The following is a 22,650-nucleotide window of genomic DNA, read 5'->3' on the forward strand; positions in this document are numbered from 1 at the left end:
TAGAGCCTCAAAAGCTAGATTTCCCAGTGAAAATCTATAGTTTTTAGGTCTACATCCAGAACTGCAAGGGTCCCAGATGTGACAGGGAGTCATGCAGTCTTTATCATCTGGCTGATTTTGAACCAACAGAACCTAGTATATAAATGTTCATGTGTTCTCATTTTGGTTCCCTTGACTCAATGGTATTTCATTTCCTTCCCCCAAATAACTTGGTTCCTCTGAAAGAAGAAGACAAGAATTTTAACTGTAAACATCACCAGTTGCCCAGCATGCAATTGCACCTGCCATCCAAGCCAGAGAAGACAAAAGAAAGGAAAGCCTTTGCAGAAAAAGAAAGGAAGACCTTTACATAAAACTTGTGATACAACACGATATGCAGTTTACCCAAATAGCACACTTATAACAGAGGGATCTCTGATATTTAAACAAATAGAGACTTTCAGCTACCATACTCGTAAAACCCCTTCCCAACCTTCTTGCCTGCATAATGAGCACACAATAAGCACATTTTAGTCAGGAGTGATGAGCAATTTGCAGGTAGAAAAACACTTGCCTAGCCAACCAGCATCAACCATCCGACTCAGTAGAACTGAGGGCCGATATTTTGAGTCCGATGTTTGGCTGTAAAGGACTTGCATGATTGAAAGACACGTATCGAGTCCGATGCTGTAAAAAAACATCAACTTCAATGTCACTACGTGCGCAAACAAAAACAAGGCAAAAGTTAATGTCACTTACAAATCTGCTAAGGTTAGTGGCCCCATTGGCACGTTGGTACCGCGCTTCATCGTCTGATCAATATCCTCTCGAGTCGCCACCCCCTTTTATACAACAGGTACATTGGAATCAGCTCGCAGAAGTCTTGGATCAAGAAAACGGTCTCATGAAGTTATTATCCTACTTCTTCAAGACATATGATCGCCTCGTTTATCCTTTGAAACCAGAGTATCTAGAAGGACTTAATGGAGCTTCATGTGGTTCATCTGACAAATCGGACTCACATGGGCATAAGAACCTTGAGACAAAAATGAGAACCCATATATCAATCAATTATGCGGGAAAGGTCTTGGATTGAATAGCCAGACTTACTCTGTTGGAAATAAAGCCAGGTGTGTCTTTCGAGACGGTGACCACTTTGCCACATCTGGCGGCAAACTCTCTGGCCCGTTTCAACGTGTCTTCCGACGTTTGGAGAGCTGCGATAAGCTCGACAAGGGACATGACTGGCACCTGGATAATGAAACTTATAATCAGGGTTTTTTTTGTTTTTTTTTTTTGATCGTTTGGTCAATCAATTGTTGAGACTGAACGCAACTGGATTGAAGAAGTGTAGGCCAACTACTCGAGAAGGCGAAGGATCGGGACTGGCCAATTGGTGTGGATTTTGGTTAGGATTGATGGCTGAGGCTGCGATCTTGGTGAGCGAAATCGAGGATGTGTTGGAGGCAAGGATGGTGCTCGGTTTACAGATAGAAGCGAGCTGAGAGAAGATTGTTTGCTTGAGCGATAGCTTCTCGGCGACTGCCTATTGAGCAAACGAGCGGATCATGAGTTGATGCTTCTTGCGAGTGTTTACCACTTGTCAATTTTACCTCAATCACCAGGTCTACGTCCCTCAATTCGTTCAGCTCTCCGATCGCTCGTACTCGTCCGCGGACTCCAGTAGCTTCGTTTTCAGTAAGCTTTTCTTTGGCGACATCTTTCGCCAGCAACTTGTCTATCACAAGTCCGCAAGAATTTGACGATGATTCGATAGATGAATTGATACGCTTTTAAGTTCAGAACCGTTCAGATGACCTCAAGATAATTGACCGACCTATGAAAGCGAGTCCCTTCTTCTGCGCCTCCGGGAGTTGGTCGTGTAGGAGGACATTAACACCTGCATTCTAAATAACAACAACAATAATAATGACATGAGATTTGAGCCGATAAATGATTATCCAATGGCAATATCAATGTTTACCTTGGCAGCCACGAAAGCAATCCCAGTTCCCATTTGACCTATGCAGATAAATATTCACCGCATCACACTCATGAAAGCAGTCAAAGATGCACAATACAGCAGACTTACCAGCACCGATCACGCCCACCGTGCTGATTTTCCGTAGGGTACCTAGCCTGACGTCCCTCCAGGGTGTGACTCTCGTCATCGAGTGGCCAGAATGGAGACATCCGGATTGGCGGACTAGGCTGCTTGATTGAGCCAGTCGCATCGTTGGCAGCAGAAGTAGGTCTTTTCAAGTCGAGGTTCGAGCGGACCTTATAAAATATGGTCGAAGGATGCAGCCAAGCAAAGAAAACTAACCAACATATACAAACCCCCGAATCCAAAATCCCGATCAACAATGACGTCATCGTCGAAAAGCGCCCACAACAGACCAGACTATTGTGAACACTCCTCCGTCGTCTACGATCGGGACGAGCCTGGGCGTAAGGCGACACGAACCTTTACCTTTCCCAATTAATTATGGGTTCCATGGCATGGGGGGACCATACCGCTACTTCCCCAGCGCCTAGGCATCAGGCAAAGACACTACAAGCACAGGCGAACTCGCCCCAGGAAATTTGGATCATGATTGGTCCCTCCCCCCATCCTCCTTGCAGAGGTTGCGGAGCAAGTATCATGCCGCGATTGCACATCGGTTGGACTCGGAGTGCATGAGTCGAGATAACAGGTGCTAGGCTGTGGTCTGGCAGCTCCGATTCCAACGCGCTCCAGCGTCTCTCTGCTCTGGAGACCACTGTGCCTTTCCGCGACCCCAGTTCTCGCGAGCTTAGGAAAGCCTCTCCGAGGAGGCGCGAAGCGTCTACGAAGGAGATTCGGAGGTCGCCACGCTCCGCCGAGGAGGGTACGCTGGTGTTAAGTTCGCAGTTCTCGCGTGCCCGACCCGATTCTCCTCTAATGGAAGAACTCCGGTCTTTTAGCACGAACCACGGAGCTCGAGTAGGCAAAATAAGAACCTCTTAGGTGAAACTTTCCAGATACTCCCACCAACCCGTACCCGAGATTTTTGGGAGACTACTCTCTGGTCTGCGGGACTCCCCAGTTGTCTTGATAGACACTGAAAATGTGAGCATACAGGTTTGGGTAAAAGATCTTCACCCGCTTCGAGGCTGCACCCTGTACTGCTGCGTCTGAGACGCAGTGGTAAACCCCGCCTCGGTTTGGCTGAAATGGACCTATTTGTATCTCAACAATTGAAACCAATTGATTGTACTACCTCTTTGAGCAGTTCTTTTGAACTTGTTTAACACCCAGAATCGTAATAAGCTTTTCACAGGTAAGGGGATACTTGCTAACATATAGGGGCCTCAAAGTCAAAAACAAAAAAAACTACCAAGTGTTATCATGCAATACTGCCAAAACACCTTCTTTGCAGGGAAATATTCAGACTACAGAAGCAGATATTTGACAGTCCCCACACAGAAGGCTTTATCTTTTCATGACATATGCCAGCTTTTTTATAACTTTTGAAACACTAATAATATTTCAAAAATAGAAAGGAAATTGGATGCTCGAGTAGCACTCCTAACAAGAAGCGTTAGACAGGTTTATATTATGAATAGCCACATTCTCTCACTGCCCGCTTCTTCCCACCACCCTTTTTATTCATTCATCTGCTCACATTTGTTTAAATAAGATAAAATATCTTCAATACATAGCCAACCATTGCCATGTTATTAACCAAAGTCCTAGTTGTTCTGCAGCTCCTACATTACTACAATGCTGCATTGCTTCCAGTGTTGCACTCAAAACGTCTTGTTAAGAGGATGCAGGAATTTAGACTAGATGTGGAATCTAGTCACATCGGAGAAACTGTGCAAGGTGTTGAACGTGAGTTAATCTGTCATCAATCCTATATTTGCAAGCCTTCATATACTTTTTCTGATTTTTTGATGTCAATAATAACAAATCAATGATTCTTGAAGCTGAACCAAGTTTTGGAGATATTCAAAACTTTCCAGATAGGGTATTTACCCTATCAGATAAGAGTATGCACTTTGAATCTTGGTGAATGTTTGTAATAGGAAATTTCATTGCAACTAACTATTCATCTCATCAACAAATCTTGAGCTGCAGGAGACATCATTAAACCTTTGGTAAAATCAGCAGCCCCCCCAACACTTGCTGAAATTGAATCTAAGGTGGATGCTTATACCAAAGGTCAGGAATCGTCTTTTTCTGTTAAAATTTATTTTCAATGGGTACTTGAAATAATTTTACCTTTTTCAATTTCAATATAATTGGAAATTGAGTTTGTAGTATGGATATCAAGTAAGCAAGCTCTGTACAACGCAAGGCAAAGTAAGGGAGATACAATAGAGCTTGAAGTGGAAGAAGGTTTGTGAATGAGGGTTCTTAAATAGAATTACATAGCTACTAGTCTCATCCCTTCAATCCACATTGCATAGATATCAGCAATGTGGTAACAAGCCATGTCAACAGAAAAGTTGAAGAATTGTATCATTGGATTATGCAAAATACAAGCAGTAATAAGAACATCTTACCTAATGCATTAAATCCACATGTTTTAAACATTGGGAACCTGATAAAGAGCCATATCAGAATGAACTCAGCAGAATTTCATCAAAACAATTTGCAAGATAGAATTAGTAAGCAGTTTTTTCCCTGTGGTAGAAGTATTTATGCAACTTATCATTGAGAATGTTAACAACATTCAATTTTTCATTCTAATGCAGGTGGAGAATCTGAAAAAGACTTGATTGGGGATTTGTTTAAAATTCTGGAAGATTAGAAAAACTTTGGAGCCCAAGATGGTTGGTGACTTCAATATAACTAAATTACTAGTGTACAAGGCAGCTCAGCTGCCGTACCCCCAGGGGTCAGACTCCGCAGGAAAATCAACAAAGTGACTGGCCCTGCAAGCAACCAAATCATCTTTGCAAAATTTTAAAAGCCCAAGTATGCTTTCTGCAAGGCAGTTGCATTATTCATGTCTACAGTTCCAGAAAGTTTTGCATGTTGTTCTTCCCAATAAAAGCTTAGTGTCTTGACTAACACCTTGAGATGCATTCAAAATTTAGTTGATTTGTGAACTATATTAGCCACCATGATTATTGTTGGATTGTATTTTTACTGTGCCAACAAATAAAGTTATTAATAGCTTGTGGGTTCCTCAGGAGAAGATCACTTCACCTAAATTATAATCTCAAACATGTTTGAGGTGGTCTTAGAAACATAAAATGTGGATAATCTGGCCCATTCACCGCAAAGGGGAAGGGGTTGTATTGGTTCCAACCTCCCACGGTGAGAGATGCATTCAAAATTTAGTTGATTTGTGAACTATATTAGTCACCATGATTATTGTTGGATTGTATTTTTACTGTGCCAACAAATAAAGTTATTAATAGCTTGTGGGTTCCTCAGGAGAAGATCACTTCACCTAAATTATAATCTCAAACATGTTTGAGGTGGTCTTGAAAATATAAAATGTGGATAATCTGGCCCATTCACTGCAAAGGGGAAGGGGTTGTATTGGTTCCAACCTCCCACGGTGAGGCTGAATGGGGTTGACTGATATAACATTGGTCTCCTAGACTGAACTTATGTTAGCGGTGATCACCAATACATTTTAACAAATGGAGATTGTATTGGTAGGCCCCGCCAATATAATTTTGGTCTGAGAGACCAAAATTACATTGGTTCCCCCAGTCAACCTTATTGCAGGAGGTTGCAACCAATACAACTCCCTTGGAAGTGATTTGAGAACCTTACACATGAAAAACCACTTCATTGTCATTAATGAGTATCAACTTTTCCCCAGATTACAAATCATTATGTAATTAATCAGAAAGAAACAGAGAACCAAGGACCAAACCAGGCAATCAATAGAACCATTCAAATTCAATGTCAACCAAACATCACAAGAGAAAATTGGGTGACTTCCTGTCAAGGTCTGAGGGCCTCCTAGAAGTGATCTGGAGCCCCCAAAGCTGGATTTTCCTGCAAAGAATCTAGACTGTTTGGGTCTCTATCCACAATCCAGATTCCACAACTGCAAGGATCCCAGATGTGGTGGGAAGTCATCCATTTTCCTGCATTCCTTTCTCTGATTGATTTATGGTGTTCAAAACTCCATATGCAATTGTTTACATAAGAGTATAAACCAAATTTTTGCTGGGAACATTTCAACATGCATAAACTTATGATGACATCTCCAAGCCAAATTCTCAGGCCCCATTTGGCTGCCGCGTTATAATTTATGACGCGCGACCCCCGGGGGTTTCAAATTTTTGGTGGCAACGGGGGGCAAACTTTGGGTTGCGGCGTCATAAATTCAACCATTTATGATGTATAACGCGGCAGCCAAACGGGGCCTCAGTTTATGTGGTTATTTAAAAAAACTTATGCAATTTGCAACATTGACTGATTGTTCCACATGTGATTGTTCCACATGTATGAGGTTTACTCCTGGTGATTCAGCAGATGGGGATGATTTTGATTCCAAAAAGAAGAGAACCTGTCTTCTGAGCTCATTGGAAAAGATGAGATTGAACTAGAGGAAGACAATTTGAATGATATGAGTGATGAGGGGGAAGACAATCAATGCACTTCCAACTCATGCAAGCAGAGATCAACCCAGGTAAGCAAACATCTCCAATCAATAATTACTTTGAGTGATTACTGACTTATGATAAACCAAAATAAGTTCTGAGCTATTTTTAGAAAGTTGAATAAATCTCCTAATTCAAGGGCTCTTTTCAGGGAGATCTGCCATGATCTCAATTGTTCAAAGCCACACAATGTTGGGTGTGATTTTTGGACCTGATGGAATTCCACTTTGGATCACTTTTAAAGTATACTGCAATGCTCAGCAGCAATGTACTTCTATTCCTACTCACAAACTCAATTTTCATTGCTGATTGATTACTTTTAAATTTAAGCCTTGAGTAGCAGAAAGATAAACGCCACAGTCCTGCTCAACAACATCACATCAACCAATAGGATCACGACTTAGGACGCGACCTTGCTGAGGTTCTTCAACCTTTCTATGACATGACCCTTCAAGTCTCAATTAGCGGGCCGCTTGAATCACCAATATTTTTGTCTTCATTGACCAGATCACTAGCCATCTCTCTTCAGCCACCTCAGATAAGCATGAAAGCTATCCCCCGGCCTTGATAAATGCCTTTTTTTGCTGGAATTAAGCTAACTAATAAATACTGTACTCTGACCTACTTTTCACCATCATATTGGGTTGCTATGGGTATGTTTTCAATCATTACTGCTGACCTAAGATCTGACTGATGGTGGTTCTACAGTCTTTCATCCTTCATTCAAAGAAAAATACTTCAAACTTGCAAAGTGGCAACCAGAATGGATTGAATAATCAATTAGACTCTGTCAGCCACAGAGTACATGTCACAGTACCTTACACGTACCAAGTACCTGCAATTGTTCACATTACATATAGTACATTCCTTTTACACCTTTATTACATATGTATATCATTTGATACAAGCTTAAGAATGCACTCCTGTTATACATTACATTACAGATAACCATAGTTAAATACAGTTACCATAATGTACTATTGTTATGAGACTTAAGTTACGTGCAACAGTAAGATTACAATACATTGTAATATTACTGTACACGTGAAATACTGACATATAACGCAGCAGCCAAACAGGGAAAGGTATGTATGAATGTGATGTTTTACTCCAAAACAGGGAAAATAAAACCTGGAGTGTCAAAAAAATGGAAGTTAAACAAGGAGTATGAGGCTAAGCAAAAAGGTAAAGGGAAATTGGCGAGAATATGAAGCAGAAGTGTGTAATGTTCCTTTCTTATGTTTTTAATTTAGTCATAAATATATAGTCATGCAGCAATAGGGGGGTTCACAATTGAATTTTATGAAACTTTGGAGGTCAATTTAAGGCCTTTATGAACATAGTTTCAAAATTTTGGCAAGATGTCCAGAAGAAGGTGTGACTGATCAATCAGTGCAATTTATCAACTTTTTAAAAATATGTTCATAAACAGGTTAAAATGGGTCCTAAATTTTTACAAATTTCAATTGTGAACCCCCCTAATAAGCAAGAATTGAGTTTCTGAGCTTACTTAGCCGCAAACATAACTGCGCACCTGGAGGTACCTGCACCAGGTACCCGGGTACCTGCCTGGGCGGGTGCGGGTGCGGGTGCGGGTGCGGGTGTGAGTGTCCAGATTATGGCTTGGGTACCCGCGTATCAACTGACATCTCTAAATTCTGACACAAAAGTTCTTGTAACTGGATGACTTCCCGTGGGCTAAAAAGCCAGATCTGTCAGGCCAGGTTAAACCTTACTGGCTGGTGAGAACTTGATCTCAATCACTTTTCACCAGCCAGTAAGGTTTAGATCTGTGAAATTTTAGTCTGTACGGGGGGCGTAGATCCTACGGGAAGTCTTCCACTACTTTTATACACAGGACTAGTTAAAGCTAGAGAGAAGAGAGATGAAATAGAGGAGAAAATAACATAAAATGAGTAGGCTTACACTCTTTAAAAGGGCTACTTGTAGCTGCAACAGTAACTAGCCTCTCAAACCAAAAGGAACAAGGTTCTAGTTCTGATATATATATTCAGATACAGTGGAGGACTTCCCGTCAACTTCAAATAAATCTGGAATTCCAGATTTTGCAGGGGAATCTGGAATCTGGAACTCTGGATCCCTTCAGGGAGCTTCGGGGACCAAGATTTCACTGCAAAATCTGAAATCTGTCGCCTCAGATCTGGATTTCCAGATCGACAGGAAGTCCTCCACTCAGTTTTTTGAGCTGTAAAGTCTCAGGGTGCTTACAGGAAATCTTTGTGTATTTTTAAGGTGAACCCGCAAGAAAACGCGAGAGAAGTAGGAAATTGAAAAGTTACTGGCTACATCTCTGGGGGGACGCTAACTTATCAAAGTCCCTCCCCATGCGGGAGGTTGGAGTTCGGAGTTCGGGTGGTGGTCCGGGGGGTGACTCATTTGGGTGGAGCTTAAGTTTGGCTGGTGGAGAAGCCACCTCTCCCGCAGGGAGGGACTTACGGCTAAAGCGACTGTTTGGGTGGGAGACCACCCACCAAAAAGTGATGGAAAATCACTCTTTGAATTTTGTAGCCTGCAGCTTCAACGCTGCCCCCCCCCCATTATCGGAACTTAAGCTGCTTTATACTTTGTTGATTTTTTGAGCTCATCACATCAACATCACATTTTCCAAGTTTTTTTTGATAAATTTTTGTAAAGCCCACCCAAACTCAAGACAGCGGTCTTCAAGGCGGTGCTTGGCCCCGCAGGCCTGTGCGGGTCAGGTCTTTGTTTCTCTTATTTCGGCTTTGCTTGTCTGCTATACTTTTTCCTTTGAAAATCTGAGCTGACAGGAAGGAAGATGAGGTGCAGGTGCATCTGTCGATGCTCCGGACCTCATATGTAGCTCGCATAACGAGCGAGCTACAAGCTCTCAAAGTTGAACCAGGATTTTGCCTGATGGTCTCAGGCGAGCGAGCACCCCCGCTTTGGGTCCAAGTCCCTCCCTGCGGTCGGCGGCACTCTGCTTAGCACCTGTGAGCAGCCCCCAAGTTGGTATGTTGAAGCCCCAGACTCGCGCACAGGAAAGGCTTCACAGAGCCTTTCTGCGGGGCCTTTTTTGCTCCGTGGATTCCATGGGTTCCACGGAATCTGGGTCGCGCGCGCCTCCCAAAGTCCCCACACCGGTGTCCCAACTCACCACACATTTTTCTACGACTACAAACTTTGTCTGGAAATCTCAAGCAGTTCAAAAACATCAACTAATTGTGATTTGGACCTTATCCCAGTTTGAACAGATACCTTATTGTCGTGAATTGTGCCTGGTCGCTATCTCGTTACTACATGGCCGACCCAAATATTGAACCCAATCTACAAGCCTATCAACTCAATGAAAACGGACAGCTCATCTTTAACTTTGCCGCCGGCCGTCGCCAGTTTACCCAAGGACCCTCTGGGAACGAACAAGAATTGAATGGATTCAATGATGATTTCACTGCTCAAACCAGCGTCGAAATCAACTCCGGGACTACTTCTCGTGGCGGCGGCGGCACCGGTATGGGTAGGGGAAGAGGGAGAGGCGGGGGTGGTTCAACGGCGACTACGAGTACACAAGGCAAACAGAGGGTGAACTTCACCAAGAAGAACAGAAGCCAAGCCGAGATCTCTGGAGAAACTCAACCGTCCACATCCTCCAGCAACCCACCTCCATCTGAACCAGCCGCGGCGGCCAATGAAGCACCTGCGACCATCCATTCGGCGGCACTTGGACCTCAAGCCCAAGCTCGTGCTGAATTGGATGTTCGCTTAAGCAATGGAAATTCAGCTACTGTCCGAGAAGTCGCCTATGCCACTGGTAAAGTTAAACGGCTTACCAACTGCATCAAAGACAAACTCAAGCACTTGACCCTTGAGTACCAGAAGAAGATACACGAGTTGACAATTACGCACGAGGTAAGATCGGAGATCCTGTTCAAGTGGGTTGGTGGATTCAACAAGATAAAAGGGCCAAACAGGTTCAACAACTATTGTCGATACGCTCATGAAGCGCTCCAACTTTTTGCCAGAAGTAAGGGTACTTCTGACTATCTACAAAGATGTCATTTCAGCTCATTTTTTTTGTTTTTATCAATCCCAAAGAGGAATTCCCCCCTGGGGAACGGATGCAGCAAGTCGGAGAAAAGTGGCGAGGACTATCTGAAGCCGAGCAGCTCAAGTATAATGACGTTGAGTTTCTCAACAAACTGCAGCAAGCCATTGGTCTTGCGGAGGCTGACAATCCTGAAGACCCTCTCCTTTTAGAAAACTGAATGGCGGATTTTGTGCCCCTTCACTTGCAAAGCTACAAAAAAACGGCAAATCACAACGCCCATGCAACGAAGCAATGCTTGTTTAAGGAAGGAAAGAGGCACGGTAAGCAATTGGCCACACAGGTTTCTTTTGCTGCTTGATAGGGAGTGGCAATCCAGTCACTATATCTCTCTCTCATATGTCGTTCACTGAAAAATAAAGAACTGACTGGATAGGCTATGATTCGAGTGACCATATATTACTACTTTTGAAAAGCTTGAGCACAATTCTTTTATGAAAAAAAGAAAATTGAGAAGCAGGGAGAGAACTATGTAGAGGATGGGAGGGATGTTATTTTATATTTAGCAAGGGTTGAGGAGGCCAATACCTTTCTTAGCGTCCCAAGGAAAGATTTCAGAGTTAAGGTTAACGAGGGAGTGAGCAGAGAATTGGGAAGGTTGTGAAGGAGGAGTGGATAAGACAGGATGGTTAGATGGACAAAGGGGATTGAAGGAGGGGTGAGGAATGATGGTGGATGCCGAGCTAAATCCAACAGCCCGACCCATCAAGAAATTACCTCAGCGTGCAGTCAAGCCTTGGGAAGCTGGCAATGCAGCCCAGAGGAAAGCCGACATGAGGGAGAAGTTGTGGTGCTTGCTCCGTAAGTAGGCCCAATCTCAGAAGTCAACCAGAGGCAATCAACCCTTTGGACATAGGGATGGTGGATCTTGAAACAACTCTGCTTGACCAAGATACCGGCAAATACTCAAAGGATCAAATCAATGCCATTCTTAAGGCATTGCATTTCCAACAGATTTCACTTATCCAAGATTCAAGTCAAGCCAAAGCAGATTTGAGTGAGTTTCAAGGCTTGCAAGCTCTTGTTTGATTGCTTGTTGGCTTACAATGAATACTAGTTCTTCTCTACTTTTATTTCAGAACTTATTTACTCTTATCATGAAGATTTCTTCCATCATGTCCATTTCTTTTCTCATTTCTGCAGTTCTTTTCTTGTGTTTTCTCACCGGAGAAGTATGCAAAAGTTATCTAAATCAACACTTTTCAATTATTTTGTGGTACAAGTAGATGTAGAGAGACAACAGGAGAACATTGCTCAGAGATTTCTGAGTCATATGTTTCAAAATGGGCCAAATTGGTGCTTTTATGGGGTTTTTCAGTGTTATGCTACTCCGGCCGCGGCTTTTGGGTTTGTGTAGGGGTACTTTAGCGGGGCTTTGACCTGGTTGGAACACACCAGCACCGCTCAAAATGAGCAATCAGTCTTTGAACAAGGAGTACTGGTGCTTTGCCAAGGAAAATACCCAAGCAATCTTACCCCCATATACAGTAGTATTTGATTCTGCAATCAATCTATGATAATTTGGAGTGGTGTTGAAGTTATGGGAGTTTGAATTTTGAAAGTGGTGGGCTTGGAGTGGGCAGATGATGAGAGTAGAATTGTGCACATAGTGAAGAAAAATAGTAAAATCTTTGGAATTATCAAATTAGATAAGGTACAGGCTCAGTGGCCACTGGTTTTTGTAATTTAGGTAGATTTTGAAAAAGTATGTGATTCACCCATGACCATTAGCCACTCAGCCTGTACCTTGCCTAATTCAATCATGCCAAAGATGGTATTATTTTTCTTCAACTATTATTAAATGATACCCATAATTTTAATCAACCTCATTAGATGTCACATACCCCAACTGACTAGTGGCATAGTCAAATCACATGTTTTTCAAAACATTACACTTTTACAGTGTCCAATTGTCACTCTGGCTATTCTTCATATAATTGGATCATTCAAAGGTTGTGAATAATATTCTTGGACCATTATAACATCATGCTAACACTTGGAATCATCACAATGCATGGGATATAGCTCAAGTGGCACATGCTCATGCCTCACATTTTGGCACTACTGCTTGCATTCCAATGTTCCAAACCATATATCTTTGGAGCCTCAAACATATCTTGCAGTATTATTTCAGAATCAAATTCAGCCAACTTCAAATATTAAATCATGTGCTAATATTCCTTGGCGGAGAACAAATAATCTATGTGCACAATTCTACTCTCATCATCTGCCCACTCCAAGCCCACCACTTTCAAAATTCAAACTCCCATAACTTCAACACCACTCCAAATTATCATAGATTGATTGCAGAATCAAATACTACTGTATATGGGGGTAAAGTTGCTTGGGTATTTTCCTTGGCAAAGCACCAGTACTCCTTGTGCAAAGACTGATTGCTCATTTTGAGCGGTGCTGGTGTGTTCCAACCAGGTCAAAGCCCCGCTAAATTATCCCTACACTGCTAATTACTCAATGTAGCGGTGTAGCGGGTACTTTAGCAATTGAAAGCCGCTGCACCGCTAAATTACATGTAAACTTAGTGTTAGCGCCCTCATTGTAGCTACGCTACATGGGAGGCGTAAAAAGATTAGCGTCACCTTTGCTACGATACCCCTAAAAAGTGTATTTTTGTGCTACCGCTAACGCTAACCGCCATTTTATTTAGCAATGGTTTGCTACGCTACGGAATTAGCGCCGCTAATGTAATTTAGCGTAATAGTTGGGGTGTTGATTGCACACATAGAAGCTGCATGTTGTTTGTTTATACTCACCCAATTTACTTGATTCCAAAGCTTGAATTATTTATTCATAAACTTCATGATCAAATAATCTATTCTTTGGAAGCAAAATACTAGCTGAGGTTTCCAGCATTCACCCACTCTGGAAAAGTCTGAGGTGATATATTGCACAAATTCCGCACATGAAATGGGAAAAACAGTGATTCAGTTCTGATTGGTGAGTCAGGTCATATGCCTAGGAAAAATGCCTGGAGAGATCATAGGCTCAGGTCTTATGCGTGGAATGCTAGAGCGCCGATTATCAAATGCTCTTGAGAGCCAGGCTGATTCAGACGAAAGTATGGGATCCGAAAGAAACACAAGGATACATGATGATCTACCAATCACCTCCATTGATCTAGGCGAGTGCGAAGAGGAAGACAAACTGGCCCTGGTGAAATCAATCCTTGATGAAGAGCTCTCAGAACATGAAGCCTTGATGGGATCCTGGGCTGGAGATGTTGTTGAACTCTGGAAAACTATTTATGGGCCAACCCCACTCGATCATCCTTGGTTCTCACTGGTGAATTCCCTTCCACCGCCGAGGTTTGACAAAAGCAAAGACAGTTCAGAAGCTATACTTGCGGGAATTGACAAGGGTGAAGAGGACGCTGGCAGCAATGTAGATGGCGAAGAAATCAGCGCAGGTGACATGTTAAATCTCCTGAATATTGCTAACGAGAATCTGGCAACTAACAACAGTCACCAAGCTGATTAAGCAGAGGAAAAACCTCGTATAGTTTGTTGTTTCATTTTTCTCCTTGGCATCTGTGTGTTGTTTTTTACTTTTGTATAATTTTGGCCTCGCTGTGCTGCGCGAATTCATTTCCCTCCTTTCCAATCATGATCAAGATGATTGTTTCTTTTATTTTCTCACATGTGCAACAGTAAAACTATTGCGCCGAACGACAACAGAAAAAAATGTGATTGCAGCCAAGGTGTGAGTATCCCGCGTTCAAAAGCGAGGAGAAACACGTGTACGGTTGATTGGCCAAAACAAAACCTTTGGCCCATGGAACTTGATACTGCTGAGGGGGGGAGTGAGAAAGAATGAAAAAATGAAAACAAAAGGTGGCGGTGGGGGACCTCACTGCATTGCCTGAGTTTATCCGATCAAGAGTTGTACACTTTTCTCGGCCTGGGCTGCAAGCTTGTCGGACAAGCTCGGTCCGACAAGAGGCTCGGACCAAGTTGACCGATCAGATAGTTCGTGTACTTTGAGTTGGGTGGACTTTGGGAGGCGCCCGCGACCCCGATTCCGTGGAATCCATGGAATCCACGGAGCAAAAATGTCCCCCCAGAAAGGCTCTTTGAAGCCTCTCCTGTGCGCGAGTCTGAGGCTTCAACATACTATCTTATAGGCTGTTCACAGGTGCTGCTTAGGGGGGGCCGCCCCGACCCTCCTTCGGAGGTCGCTTCGCTCCCCCTAAATCCCTCCTCGGGGGAGCCAAAGAGAGGGACTTCTTTGTTCTACCTTTTCCTCTGTAGCAACCCGAAACCACAAGTTCCTCCCTGCGCTCGCGTCCTCGCCAATCAACTGCTTCGTCTAATTTGGTTTAGTCTTGTTCAGCACTTTCCCTCCAGTGGCGTCTTCCAATGGGACAGAGGAAGGGTCTTCCGTCCAGATAAACCAGCCAGAATCAAACCCAAATAGTCGCAAGAGATGCTCAGAGTACGTGCTTCCAAAACTCAAATAAAACCACGAAATCATGATTCTGACTTCTCCCCTAACCTTTCCTTCCGCGTTTATTTCTTTTGCCTGTCTCTTTGGCCCTACGACTCGTTGACGTTTAAACGGAACGAATTAATCGACCCATGTTTCACGCCCTACAGAGCACGAGAGGCCTACAAACGCAAACGAGGTATATTGTTGAAACCTCATGCGCTGACTAAGAAAATCAGGAAACTTGACTTGTTCCCGGAAATCTCGAAGGAAGTTGAAGAAGAATTTGAAAAACGAGCGAGGGAATTTGCAAAGTATGAAGAACATTTGAGAAAGCACCCCGATCAAAGCTTTCTAAAACCCCTCGACCGGCCTCTCATCCCTCGACTTCCAACCCAGACTGAATACGCAGATGCTTTGAAACATATCGAGAATAACTTTAGAACGATTAGCCATGGTTTCTTCATGGTTACAGAGGCAAAGGAATTTGATACAATTGTCTGGGTCGATTTTTTCAAAATTTCCCATTTAACCGCAAAGCTGCGAGCAAAGTACGACTGTTTATGCGACTTCATTCATCGCTGCAAGCAGTTTATCTCGCCACTTGCTTCCGAAGGTCGTCCGGATGGGGATGTGATGTCGGCCATAGGTTGGTCCCAGGACCTGACTCGTCTGAAGATCCTGGATCAATACCGTCATGAAGAAGCAATTGAAAAAAACCGAGAAGTGTTCGACAAGCTCATGGAAGAATCCGAACAAGCGGGGAAAGCCCTCTGGGACGCGTACTCATCTCTCGCTAATATAGCAGCTGACAATACTAAGAAATACATCAAGGAACTCAGTAGCTCCCCGTCTACCAACAACGACTTGCCAGCCAACCCAAACGGCGACGAATCATGTAATCCGGCAGCGGCTAGTCTAGCGTTTCCTTCCAACGATTTCCACGTCAATCAATTTTATGAAAAAACTATTGATCCCCTTAAGCATTTGTCCTTCGCAATGGTAATCCCTACATTCAAGTCTACTGGCAAGATCGCACTAGCATCCGAAGGCCATCAAGTTGATAACGGCCAGTTCGTCTTTCCCCACGTCAAGCTTGCGATTGCATTCCCACCAGACACCATTTGCAGGATGATGATTCTAACTCAAGGCAATCCTCATGGTTCAATGAAGGCTACGGAGCATGGAGACTCCACTAGATTATCGCTGTGCATACAGGCAGCGCCACGCATTAACTATACGATTAAGAAAAATGAACAAGTACCTCTAAATGAAGAAACAAGTACGTCGGGAAAGTAGCTTATTGTAATATTGTGATTCTCTTATCAATTAAAACCCTCATATTTCTCACGGGACAGTCCACCACTTCTCTTGGTTTATCTTTACTCTGAACCCCACAATCTCTGACCGGGTGAACTGAAATTTCAAAGTGCCTTAATGTTTTGTGACTTCAAAAAAAGTGAATGTAAATATAGATTGAAAAAAAGGCAAAGTGAACCCAATCTACGCACATTGCTTCTTGTTGTAAGTAATCTAATTTAAAATCTCATCCCCAGTCTGGATCCAAGTCTTGAATGAAAGCCTGTGCCATCAATGATGATGAAGTGGGAAAAGCCACCGCAACTTGACATTCAGAGCTGTAGGGGTGGGCACAAGAATGTGATAATGATGGGTTGGTTCAGTACGCCCACTAGGGGTGTTCAAAGTTGACTGCATAAAATTATAACACCATAAATTCATAAAATTTTAATCTGAAAAAAATGTGTAACACCCAATCACTCAAAAAAGAGCAACAATTCTAAAATGGTACATAAAAAATGATCACTCAAAAGTGTTATGATTTTATGATTTTATGATTTGAAGAAAATATGATTTCAACTTTGAACACCCTTACTGATGTTTGATGGTATAAGTTACTTTGGCACATTGGTCACTTGATAATGTATTTACAAGGCGAAAGTCTCATGGAGGAGGCTCTGACTGGATTGTGTGCAGTATTCGATAACTCATTGGACAACATTGACGGCTTTTTATGCCTTGCATCATCATTTTTGTTTAGTTTCTCTTGCAAGACCTCCTATCAAAATATATTGATATTCTGCCAACGTTGGCACACTTCGAATGAAAGCAAATGCACCTCTTGAATGCGTGTCTAACTTCCAGCGGATTATCATTAAATTCGGCCATTGATATCTATCGATTCTTCTACATGCCAAAGTGGCTCTGGATCATTTTTGTTAGTCGCTTCATTGCCTGTCAATACATGTTCAGGGAGAGAGTACGACTTTCCATTAGACCTTTGGGTGAAACAAAAGTGAGAGAGCTTCAACCAAGGGATCGAGATCAGGATGGTCTTCAAGGATCAGATGGTAATGCAGCCAACCAATGGTGATTTCACATTGATATGTGGCTTAACAAAGCTACTCGAACGGCGGGTGTCACATCATCACATGGGCCGAAGCTGCCAGGGTGGCAACATACAGATTTTTACACAACCGATGGCCGAAACGAAAATGAAGGACCTTGCCACTCCGGCCATGCCGGCCGAAACGCACTTGGTCTGGATTGATTGTGAGGTAAGGGATCAAGTCCACTATCTGCCTTCTGTGTTCGATTGATCTGACGAAACTTAGGGTCGACGCAGATGACTGGGCTGGACTTGACGGTAGACCAGATAATCGAGATAGCGTGCATTATCACAGACAGTTAGTCAAAACAGCTCGGCTTTTGTAGGGCCCAGTAGAAGGCTGTTTGACTCACGAGCGAACGAATAGCATATGTTAACATTCAAATGATCCATCGCATTCGCAAACAGAGGACTTGCAGGAACTGGACGATGGGATCCAATTCGTGATACATGTGGAACAACCCGTACTCGATCGAATGGGCCCTTGGTGAGTAGTCGTAGTGCAGTGATACGTCACCTGAGAACCGATCAACGAACTACGAATTTTATAGGTGTCAGAAACAGCATGGAAAGGTCTCTCCTGCTCTCTCGCATATGCTTTGCGAAGCCTTGCTGATAGATATTGTGCTCTCAATCGTGCGTCAGTCGGGATTATCCGAAGCTTGCCTCCGATCACCCCATACATTGGCAGAAGTAGATCAGAAGATTCGACGATATCTTGAGCACCACTTGCCCGGGCTTGAAGGGAAAGCGGTCTTAGCAGGAAACTCGGTGTACGCCGATAAAATGTTCTTGGTCGGTTTTCAAGATCTTCTAGGCGCTGAGCATCCAAACTGAACGAAACTTCGAGTTTATCTTGGCGGCTCTCTTGATTTCAGGACAAAGACCTACCTCTGGTATCACAATACTTACATTACCGCCTCGTGGACGTGAGCTCGATCAAGGAGTGCGTAGAGCAATGCATACCGAATCTTATTTTCCAACTCGACTTGCTCATCAATTGTACCATGTCTAGACTTGCCAGGAGATGGGAGCCCAAACTTGTAGAGCTTGCGAAACCCGCCAGCATTCCTTCTAAACATCGGTAGGTGTAACTTTCAACTTGATTCGAGATTTTTCGATTTCTCAAGTCAACTTTCGCCTCCTGTTATCAGCGCACTCGATGACATACGCGACTCAATATCTGGTATGTCTTGCAACATTCTCCTTGTCATATTCGATGGTGATTAACGCGTCTGTTTTGTTCGTTGCAATGCTCTCACGAAGAGTTACGATTCTATCAAAAGCATTTTTTTCTTCCATCCAGCAGCAATCATGGAAAACCTTGAGCCATGTTGTCTGCAGATGTATAATGCACCAACTCAAGCTTTGCGATAGGACTTCTGCCACTTTTAGGCTGGAGAGCATCTTGAGTCAGGAGTGTTTATCAAGACTTTTTTTAAATTGCGAGTGATGACGAAAAGCTATTAGTATTTTCCAGGTCTAGATATTAAGCTTGCAAAACGATGCGATGTTCCCGACTACTAACGACAAGAAAACTACGGTACACTCTTTACATAGAAACAAAACTGCACGGAAAAAAGATATGTTAAAGAGAGCTAGGAAAGTTTATGTTTGCAAATGATCTGGGATGTACAAAACAAAGAAAAATCCTCGTCTGCGGAGTGGGTTTGTTCAAGTGGATGTTGTGCCAAAAAATTTAGGAGGTTTTGCAACCATCCATAATGGTTGATTTGGGGAAGGTATAACCTGCTTGCGACCACGTTCTGTAGTGACAGATGTTAGTCTTGGCAGATATATTTGACGTATGAAAAGTGCGGAGCTTACGTTAAATTCGTGTTCTGATAAGCATCCCAATGGTCATTGATGCTTTAGACGTGACAGAAAGGGAACGTTAGCATAGGTGACGAAAGGTCGGCTCTAAAATCACTGCAAGAATTGAAAGGAGCTCAACTATTTCTCGGTTGGATAATCTTTTGGACTACAGCCAACATTTTTGTGCCCTTTGCGCTGGTACTGAGTGGTATTTGAATTGGAGTCAATCCAGCAATCCAAGTAGAAGTTGTGCAATCAGGCCCCGACTTACAAATCGAACATAATCAAATCGCATGTGTGCTGGAAATGTCAGTTGGGCTTCATTCACCGGCACAAAAGTGTCACTGAGTCCCTGTAAGCTCAGATTTCATCGTCAGAATGTGGGAAACTCGATCAAGCCAGGAAGACCAAAACTAACCAGATTCAGAATCATGTACATCGGTTCGTTAGAAATTAATCTCTGGCCGACCATACTGCGCGCATTAGGTTGCAAGGCGGTCGAGTTCAAAGTCCAAGTTGCTTTTTGATTAAGACTCCAAGTTCTGCCACAGAAGAGACAAAAAAAGCATCAGACGCAAATACTACAACGCCGATCGCCAAGGAGAAGGCTTACATGTGAGAATTCTCCTGATCCTGCGGTGATGAAATTCAGAGAATAAAAATGTAAGGGCCTCGGATCTTGCGCGATAGAAAATTTTTGAAATGCAATCGAGACTCACAGCCTACACATTTCATAATCAACCAATGTTGTGATTAGTTCAGGGGAGTGTGACTGATGACAGACAAAAACCAAAAAGCTTACAGGTGCCCATTCGAGTCCATATGGCATCGATTGGTTTCCGTCGAGTTCGACTATGATTATAGCGTGTAAACGAAGATGTTAGCCGTAGGGCAAAACAGACTTCAGAGCATTGATTGAACGAACAATTGGATGGTGGTATAGTAGCAAGAGAAGAGAGAGTTTGTTGACGATTGCCGCCGTGATAAGGATTCACGTTGGTTCTGAAACCTGATTCGGGGTAGATGCTATAAGTTGAGCCGAGTTTAGCGTTCCACTAAAGTTCAGGCAGCAAAGCGGGTGAGCGTGAACGGATGGGTTAGCAACTGAATCAAACATAGTGACAAGTGAATCGAGTACTGCTAACGGTTCTTTTGTCATCATATGGCGCGAGTTGGAGGGATTGGGATCCATACGCCGTCGCGGTCTTTTCATAAGAATAAGCTTCAATCATATCTATTTCCGGGGAAGAACGACCTCTATATGTGCCATCAGACAGTTTAGGGCCTGGATGACTGTCGTGTCATGAAAAAATGACAACGGTCAGAGTCATAAAATAACCAAGATAGCAAAACAGTACTGACTCTTCCCCAGCGCAAGTACAGCGACTAAGCTTCTGACCAGGTTGCCAGGAGAGATCTCCAACTTCCTAAAGGTCCATTACAGATGGTGAAATGGCTCGGAATCAATTTGAGGTATCCTTCCAAAATGAAAAAAGACTGACAGATGTCAAAACTGTAGTGCCAGGTTCGCCGGTTTTCGGATGTGTTTGATTCGGCATTGCCTATGGCGTAATGTGAAGGATCACTTGGTAAGTCCCCGAAGTTGCAAATCTCAGTGATGTCAAATGCGGCTTACCCCAACATCGCAAGTGTCATAGCTGAACGGCCATGTACCGTCAGTAGTAGCACCAAAGCCAGGTCTTGCGAGATTGCCCATCGTCCAGACGGCAGCTGGTAGAAAGTGGGAATGATTGATATGAGAGGTCAGCGAATGGTCGATAGTGCTGAGTTGAATTCGAGGTGCTAAAGCTCACGCCAAAATCCACCGATGTCATGGCGACCTGGCATGATGATGCCGGCTGAATAGAGCGAGAAAAAAAAATCAACTTCATGGATAGGCTACAAAGCAGAAACGCGGCCACGGACTTTCCATGTATCCACCCGTAAAACACAGTTTGTTCCAGCTTGTCAGCATGCCGCTACGGTATTCGAGGTTGTGATTGATATTGGGATCCATTTTGGTGATTGTGATAACCAATGAACCGCCCTCTGTCCTGGCACCATCAGGATCATACCATTCTCGATCGCCTATTCGAGGTGAAAATAGCCACGTTAGCTGCAGTTTTCAAAAGCTTCGAGCAATGGACAGACTCACCGGTTGGCCAATAATGCTGATCAGCGGCCTCCCCTGAAACCAAACAGACAAGTAAGATATTATTGGTCAGAGGTCGGTTTTCCAAGTCCTAACGAATTGACGATGATGCAGGAAAACATACAGAAAGGATCATCGCCTTTCCAAAACGTGCGGCCATCGACATTAAACTCATCACTGAACACAAGCTCGTATTCTTCCCCATCAGCTCCAACTCTAGATTTGGCCTCGCGCGGCGTGTCAGGATCAATGAGCTCCCGCATGCCAGGGATAGTGGGCTAAATTCAAGGACAAGTGCAACGGAAGATCAATCATCGAAGCTTTTCTCGAACATTATCTGATACCGCGTCACAGGGGCTAAGAACATACGGCTCGCATATAGCCACCCAAGTTGTTTCTTCCTCCAGATACTAAATCCCTGAAGGTGTGCTCTTTGAAGTAGGAGAGAATCGGCCATCCTGATGGAACAAGACAATTATCAGTAATTATTCTTGTTAGTGCATATATCTAATATAAAAAAATCCCGGGAAGTTACCTGCGAATAGCATAACCAAGCCTCCGATTAATATCATCAGGGCGCCTGTCGAATTTGCACATCCGGACACAGTAGCGATGTCAATATTGGTCACAATTTGTAATGAAGCTAATTTGGATGAATGAATGCTTACATATGTTGGCCCAACCTCTCGATGACCACATAGTGAAGCTGCCGGATGATTCCAATATGTACCGACTGGGACCGAAGCGGGGTGTCTTTTTCTCGTACGCATGCATCTCGTCTGCTGGTCCGGGAGAGAGTAATTCTTCGGTCAAGAAGCCCAAGTCAGCAGCCCCATAGGAATATCTTGCAGCGTTTTCCGGCGTCTCAGATGAATAGCTTTCAGCCATTCTATCGGAGGAGGCTTTGCTGAGATGACTGCCAGGATGTCTGGAATTTTGGGTTCCATTGTGAACCCAATCGTAGCGGCCTTGCCCGAATGATGGCTCAGAAGATCCCCCGCCTGCGGTCGGCGACTGATGGCTCATGAAATAAGGTGAATAGGAACTGGTGCTTGAAGGTCGATTCCTCCGTAGTGGCACTTCGGCATAGAATTGATCTTCATGAGAATAAGGAGAAGCCATGATGACGGCTCGATTGTGTCAAGGATCGCCCCTAGAGCTAGGCTTTCAACGGAG

General features: G+C 43.6%; 3 protein-coding genes across 3 annotated transcripts; 1 reads left to right on the top strand and 2 right to left on the bottom strand.

Moving 5' to 3' along the window:
* Positions 1–439: 439 nt before the first annotated feature.
* Positions 440–2,213, bottom strand: PtA15_5A693 (uncharacterized protein; the record flags this gene model as incomplete). The annotated part of the gene is made up of 11 exons (XM_053169481.1): positions 440–480; positions 554–666; positions 739–821; positions 902–932; positions 1,002–1,015; positions 1,090–1,230; positions 1,316–1,525; positions 1,593–1,717; positions 1,817–1,886; positions 1,964–2,001; positions 2,072–2,213. 11 exons carry the CDS (start codon positions 2,211–2,213, stop codon positions 440–442), a joined length of 1,008 nt encoding a protein of 335 aa, XP_053020674.1.
* A 15,385-nt stretch (positions 2,214–17,598) lies between these two features.
* On the top strand, positions 17,599–18,835 carry PtA15_5A694 (uncharacterized protein; the record flags this gene model as incomplete). Its single annotated transcript, XM_053169482.1, has 9 exons — positions 17,599–17,676; positions 17,745–17,805; positions 17,916–17,994; positions 18,059–18,080; positions 18,153–18,302; positions 18,386–18,453; positions 18,523–18,591; positions 18,662–18,693; positions 18,774–18,835. 9 exons carry the CDS (start codon positions 17,599–17,601, stop codon positions 18,833–18,835), a joined length of 621 nt encoding a protein of 206 aa, XP_053020675.1.
* Positions 18,836–19,460: 625 nt separating this feature from the next.
* PtA15_5A695 (uncharacterized protein) lies at positions 19,461–22,596 on the bottom strand (the record flags this gene model as incomplete). Its single annotated transcript, XM_053169483.1, has 17 exons — positions 19,461–19,523; positions 19,594–19,674; positions 19,741–19,864; positions 19,936–19,955; positions 20,125–20,174; positions 20,248–20,377; positions 20,468–20,615; positions 20,685–20,749; positions 20,825–20,884; positions 20,959–21,053; positions 21,137–21,181; positions 21,249–21,410; positions 21,478–21,510; positions 21,599–21,752; positions 21,844–21,932; positions 22,010–22,054; positions 22,143–22,596. The coding sequence occupies 17 exons, from the start codon at positions 22,594–22,596 to the stop codon at positions 19,461–19,463; spliced, it is 1,818 nt and encodes a 605-aa protein (XP_053020676.1).
* Positions 22,597–22,650: the final 54 nt, after the last annotated feature.

Source organism: Puccinia triticina, chromosome 5A (assembly GCF_026914185.1).
Source record: "Puccinia triticina chromosome 5A, complete sequence".
Classification (NCBI taxonomy): domain Eukaryota; kingdom Fungi; phylum Basidiomycota; class Pucciniomycetes; order Pucciniales; family Pucciniaceae; genus Puccinia; species Puccinia triticina.